This window comes from Brachyhypopomus gauderio, chromosome 9 (genome assembly GCF_052324685.1).
Source record: "Brachyhypopomus gauderio isolate BG-103 chromosome 9, BGAUD_0.2, whole genome shotgun sequence".
NCBI lineage: Eukaryota > Metazoa > Chordata > Actinopteri > Gymnotiformes > Hypopomidae > Brachyhypopomus > Brachyhypopomus gauderio.
The window spans coordinates 22,319,258-22,325,201 of record NC_135219.1 but is presented as its reverse complement, the minus strand read 5'-3'; the positions used below and the strand labels follow the sequence as shown (position 1 = coordinate 22,325,201).

Genomic DNA, 5,944 nt, shown 5'->3' with positions numbered 1-5,944 from the left:
CTAGTAGAGACCTTAAGCTTGAAGGAAAAAGAAATGCTCACTGAAAAACATCCAACTAACAGTAGTCCTAAGGTCAGAAACTGGCCACTGATAAAGGGAAAGAGCAATTCAGCAACTAATAAGAGTAGATACTAGTGACACTACTGTGTTGCATAATTCTGGTTAGATGCCCACTGGATGAGCGTGGTCTCCAGTGCTCACTCCATTGGAATGGGATGAGCAGGATTTGATAAGAATCCTTGGTTTCACCATATGTTTCTTGTTGAACTCAGTTCAGACATCTGGTTCGTGACGACTCTGTGATGTCAGATAATGACACCATCTTTTGTTCTTGATGCTTATTGGGTTTTAAGTATACATTATATACAAGATCACATTTATAGAAGATTTATGTCATTCATATATGTATTTGTGATAGAAGATAACATTTATATGTGACTACAAGCATGTAGTTTTTCTGATTTATTTTTAAGAAAAGCTAAATATATAACTCTAGGTGATTCATACATTTACACTCACAGGCCACTTTATTAGGTACACCTGTCCAACTGCTCATTAACACAAATCAGCCAATCACATGGCAGCAACTCAACACATGTAGACATATATACATTGTCAAGACGATCTGCTGTAGTTCAAACCGAGCATCAGAATGGAGATGAAAGGTGATTTAAGTGACTTTGAACGTGACATGGTTGTTGGTGCCAGACGGGCTGGTCTGAATATTTCAGAAACTGCTGATCTACTGGGATTTTCAAGCACAACTCTCTAGGGTTTGCAGAGAATGGTCCGAAATGCTAGAGGTCAGAGGACAACGGTCAGACTAGTTTAAGCTGATCTAGTAGCAGGACTACATGTTGTCTTGTTGAGTTGTGTTCGTTCCTCGGGTGGGCGGAGCTCATTATGCAACCCAACACCTGAGGGTTGTTGTCTGTTTATATATGGCTTGTATTTGTACCAGTTGACTGCTGGTTATTGTTTCCTTCATTTGGAATATGTCACAGGTTTTGTGTTTGTGCACTTCATCCATCTCCTGGCGTGACTGACGTGATCGCTTCTTTATTTGCACTCCTCACATGTTCACAATCTTTCCCTTTCTCTCCTTCTCTCCGTCTCTTACTGAAAGTTATTTTATTTTACTCAAAAGATAGCAAAGTGTCTTTTAGAATTCTGCTTGGAGAATAAACAAAATCTCATGAATGTTTCATGATGTTCAGATATACCACCACACCAGTAACTCATGCAATTCTTTTTCTCAGCTATATATTCAGAGCTTTGTGAACATCGCCCCCTGTTGGCAATGCTGGTCACCTGCGCTCGAAGAAAATATTCCGCATGATGCGGTCATTCAGTGTAGTTCTGATTCCTGATGGCAGGGTCTGGTAGCGGCGGACACCCTCGGACCTCACGCTCTTCATGTGGGGTAGGCAACTGAAGTCATATCAACCAGGTAGAGAGGCACAATTAAAATATACATTAGTGTTTTTCTTTGTGGTTTAATGCAAGTAACAATAGTTGGAAGCAAAACTACTGAACAATAGACTCTACTTCTTATTACTTTATAATCCCTATGGTTTCTATTTGGATCATTTCTTTGCCAGTGAAAACTGGTGGTATTGTATGCAGATCTATCAATGTTTCCAGAGACAGAAGAGCATTTTGCCACAAATAAACCAAAGCACTGTGTCAGCAGATAAGACTGCATCACAAATGATCACCCAGCAGTCTCAAACTGCTCCAAGAAACCTCTGAGAGCCAATTAAATCTGGGGGTGGGTGGGTGGGGGGGGGGGGGGGGGGGTGTGTAGTCCTTGTCCTGTTATGACAAATGCTATGCTAATTGTTCAACATTCCAGACATTCTTCGTTCTTTCCAGCTGACACCAAGATAGCTCTGTTGCTTTTGTGGCATTACATGTTCCTTTCTTCTATTTATTTATTTTTCCTACACCCAATTTTAAAGCCTCAGCTGCATGGTGTTTGTTGCAGCTAATATCTAAGAAACATTTTAATAACTGTATGATCTGTTTTGAATTTATATAGTTTTACAATATTCAGTAGCTAGAATTGGAGCGTTATGTACAGTTTGATAGAACAAAAGCAGTAAAACACCAGTAACAAACTAGTATTGTTCTAGATGCCAAACTTCTTAAACTACCAGTCAGTACTGGAAAGTGAAAGCAGGATTAAAGTGCGAGAAATCTATACTGTGTGGGTTAATGCAGTATGAACCGCAGTTAGCACGAAAGGACAACCCTGCTGTGCAGTGTGAAAGCTGCCAGCCAACCCAGGATACGGTAGCATCGTTCCTATGCGGTGTCATGGCCTGCTTAGATGAGCTCTGGCTCTTACACGGGCCACTGGGTGTGCTGCTTGGGGTCCTTCTGCGGCAGGCTGAAGAAAGGCACTGGCTGCAGGGTGCCCGTCCGGTCTTTGTAGCTCCCTCTGTGTTTCTGTGCCAACTGAAGAACATGAGCCAATGAGCACGACCTGATATGTGCACGTTTCACTGTGTCTCATGGGGTCTCTTACAAACACACAATCTCTCTCTCTCTCTCTCTCTCTCTCTCTCTCTCTCTCGTATTTGATCTTCCATGTTACACTTTCTTACTTAAAACTATGTTAACTGAGAGATGCTCGTTTCTTCAGTGGCATAGACTGTCGTTCTGTGGAAGACATAAGCGCACAGAGCGTCTTTATTATGTAAGTGGCTCAGCAGATACCACACTCCTCACCTCAGCAAATTGCGCGATCTCACGTTGGCGTTTGAAGTCTACATTGTAACGCGGCCAGTAGGGGGCGCTGAGCGCACGGTCTCTGCACTGGGAGCGCCGCGCAGCGACCAACGCACCAGGGCTGGTGTGGATCGAAGGGAACATGCCGCCTGTAGTGTACGCACTAGCGCTGGAGGCCATGGCTGCACGCCGGACCTCCTGGAAGTACTTGATGGTCGAATTCCCAAACGTTTCCCCGTACAGGAACTTGGCGTTTGGCACATGCCCACAGTACCTAAATAATTCAGCATGTTTTACCAACAGACACATAGTTGTAAACTATATGCAAAACAGTAACTAGTGGTTGTTGGTCCACCATAAGTAGTAACATGCCATTTTATGTTATGTAATTAATTCTTCACTTTTACCCAGGCATCAGGGGCGACGGGAGGTAGGTCGCGTTGTTGTGCGTGATAAGTGTGCCGTTTCCTCTGAAAGTCATATCCGACATTCCTCAGATCGGACCACAGAAGCTCGATCGGACCCAGCGCCGCACTTAGAGGGACAACACAGAGTTGCTTGGCAACCTCTCAGTTTCCACCTGATCCAGTGAGCGCTGTATTGTTACGCACTCATTGACAATATTGGCGCCAATTCACTTCATTACAGTATATAGTTTTTGTGCATGTTCTTGAATAGCATGTGCAGCAAATACATGCATCTGTGTCCGCGGTCGATCAGGATGTGTTTGCACGTTGTGGATGTGGAAAATGCATTAAAATCTATTTCTAATACGGCATTGGTACTGACATCTGCTTGTACCAGGTTTGAAATACTGCCCCCTGTTGGTCATGTGTCTCACCGTCTTACGCCACTGCACGACAGCGCAGCGCACAGCAGAAGTAAGAACTGGAGGACGGAGCACAGATGCACTACCCCTGCACGGCGTAAACCACAGAAAACGAAAGCACTTTAATTATTTATGTCTGTTTTTAAAGTCAAAGGGTACATCGGGTGTTGTCTGCAAAATGGAAGGATTTTTCCCCCGACACAAAGAAAATAAAATAAAACAGATGTTTTAGCAGCAGCCAGCTTTGTGCGCTTTAGGATACATTTATGCACAGACTTTTCTTTATTTCATTTATTTGTCATGGCTTTAGTAGTGTATCTAAAAACGGTCACGGAGCTTCGCGGGAAAGGAGACCGAATCGCCAAAGTGTCATTTCGAGGTACTGCTACTCTTTAAATGATTTTTCATCTGTTGGTGTGTATGTATTAAAATGTTAATTATCTTATGTTGACATGTGTGTAGTGTTTACGATGAGCCCAGCCTATAGCCTGTTTGTGTTTGCGGAGGTTTGGTGCGTCTCTCGGGGACCCACTGAAGTTGGGGAATCCCCTTTCTCTCTTCAGCGCGTGCCTCTATCGAATAATGACGAGCTTTGACGTTGTTTTAGCAGCCATCCCGGGCAATTCAGATGTACGTGAACTGTTGCTCGGGTTACTAAGAGTGTTTTTCGGGCACTTTGCGCGCTCAAATGGCCCGAGTGTCGAAAATGGTATAATCATCAGGGTTTGTGAATATCACTGCACAATATGCGTTTACGCATGAACCTATTAAAGAACAGCATAACCGTGTTTTGTTTTTCATATTTAAAGACGAAACATGACTTTTGAAGCAGTGCTATGAACATTAACTTGTTTTCAGTGGTCAATGACAGCTTGCTCATATGTTAATTATATCTATATATGCAAGAAGTATTCATTCACTCATTATGATTAAAGATCCAAAGACGTTTTCTCCCTCACATCTCGTTAGTGTGTTTTTCCAGTTCAGAACCTTGGACAGCGCAGATCTTGTTTGCCAGATCTTTTTTAGAACCTGTCATGTGTCTTGTTTTATCAGTGCTATTCATGATATTCATTGCTGTCACAGGTAAGTGTAAACATTTGGGTGAACCAAATATGAGGAAGCTGCTTCCAACAGCACAAGAAAGTCTGGTGAAAGAGCCCATATTTTTGCGAAGGATTTTAGAACAAACTTTGGTACTTTGGAGACCTTGGGAATGTTTTAAAACAGAACACAGTAGAAAATCAGTCCATCTTCCTTGTATCGTCATCTCTCCTTCACTTGCACTGCTGGTTGGCACACGGCCCCTCGCACACCCCCACCACCCGCCTCCCCAACCCTGGCACATGGTGTCCCGGCCTGTCTGCAGCGGAAAAGGCCTTCAGGAAGCGGCGTCTCAGCTGTGTCCTGTCATGCTGGGATATGAAGGGCTTACATATGACCCACGAGTGCAATGCCACATACCTAAAACGCAGCTTAGGAGTCTCTTTTAATCAGTTCCAGAGTGCTCCTGATTATGAGGAGAGTATGAGTGCAACCCCAGAGACAGTCTGAAAAAGAACAAAAGTGTATGCCTAGCGCTGTTGAAAATCTAATTATGAATGTTAGTTTTTTAAGTTGTTTAAAAAAATAACGTGTTTCAAGATGGGCATAATTTAATTGTCAGGGGTCAGTTTAGGTAGACTGACTTAATTATTTCAATTAAATGATCAGTATTACGCAATACTGATATTATTATCATTATTAGTTTTCAGGGTTCTTTTTTGATAGTTGTCAAAGTAACAAAAGGCGCTTTGGAATAAAAATTTGTGCTTGTTGTTCACCAAGCTCTTCAGTTGCTGTGACAGTACACCATGTGAGAATATTCATAAATATGTTTCATCCTCATTTCACCAGTCAGCTCAGCTATGTGATGCTTAAAAAGCTCATTCTCTCTCTTCGTTCTTTTCATTTTAGTCACTTCAGTCACTTAATATTCTTCACTTTATTTACTCTAAAGTCAAGAAACAGTCTTGACCTGTCGCTTTAAGTTCCTGAAGGTGTTCTTCAGCTCACCTTCTCAGTGGACCACGAGCCGGACGTTTCCAGCTTTAATCAGGCAGACAGGGGTGAAATGTACGCAGTGAGACAGGGCTGCTTCTGTCTCTCTCGAGCCACTTTCATCATCAAAGGGACTTTTGTTCGTACACGGTGGAGAATCGCAAATGCCTAGGTGTCTTATTAAGTTATCAGGGAGTCTTAAGTGTAATTATTATTCCTCAGGTGGGTGGAATCATTTATTTATTCACAATGAATGAGTGGAGCTCGACTAATGAGCCAGAGGTAGTGACCTATTTTAGTGACATCCACTCCTGATAAAGCTCCAGGGGCCAAACCAAGATA

General features: G+C 42.8%; 2 protein-coding genes across 12 annotated transcripts in view; one reads left to right on the top strand and one right to left on the bottom strand.

The window, feature by feature from the left end:
- Nucleotides 1-640: 640 nt before the first annotated feature.
- On the bottom strand, nt 641-3,419 carry cimip2c (ciliary microtubule inner protein 2C). The gene is made up of 4 exons (XM_077016253.1): nt 3,141-3,419; nt 2,734-3,007; nt 2,351-2,460; nt 641-1,431 (listed from the first exon to the last, which is right to left on the bottom strand). Exons 1-4 carry the CDS (start codon nt 3,221-3,223, stop codon nt 1,308-1,310), a joined length of 591 nt encoding a protein of 196 aa, XP_076872368.1. The 5' UTR covers nt 3,224-3,419; the 3' UTR covers nt 641-1,307.
- A 208-nt stretch (nt 3,420-3,627) lies between these two features.
- Nucleotides 3,628-5,944, top strand: part of otofa (otoferlin a) — a 62,792-nt gene continuing 60,475 nt past the window's right edge. For all 11 annotated transcript variants that reach the window (XR_013133360.1, XR_013133359.1, XM_077017961.1 and 8 more), the window contains exon 1: nt 3,628-3,941. Coding sequence is in view for 9 of the 11 variants with exons in the window: in XM_077017961.1 (XP_076874076.1) it covers nt 3,863-3,941 (79 nt within the window). In the remaining 2 variants the exon portion in view is untranslated. The remainder of the gene's footprint in view (nt 3,942-5,944) is intronic.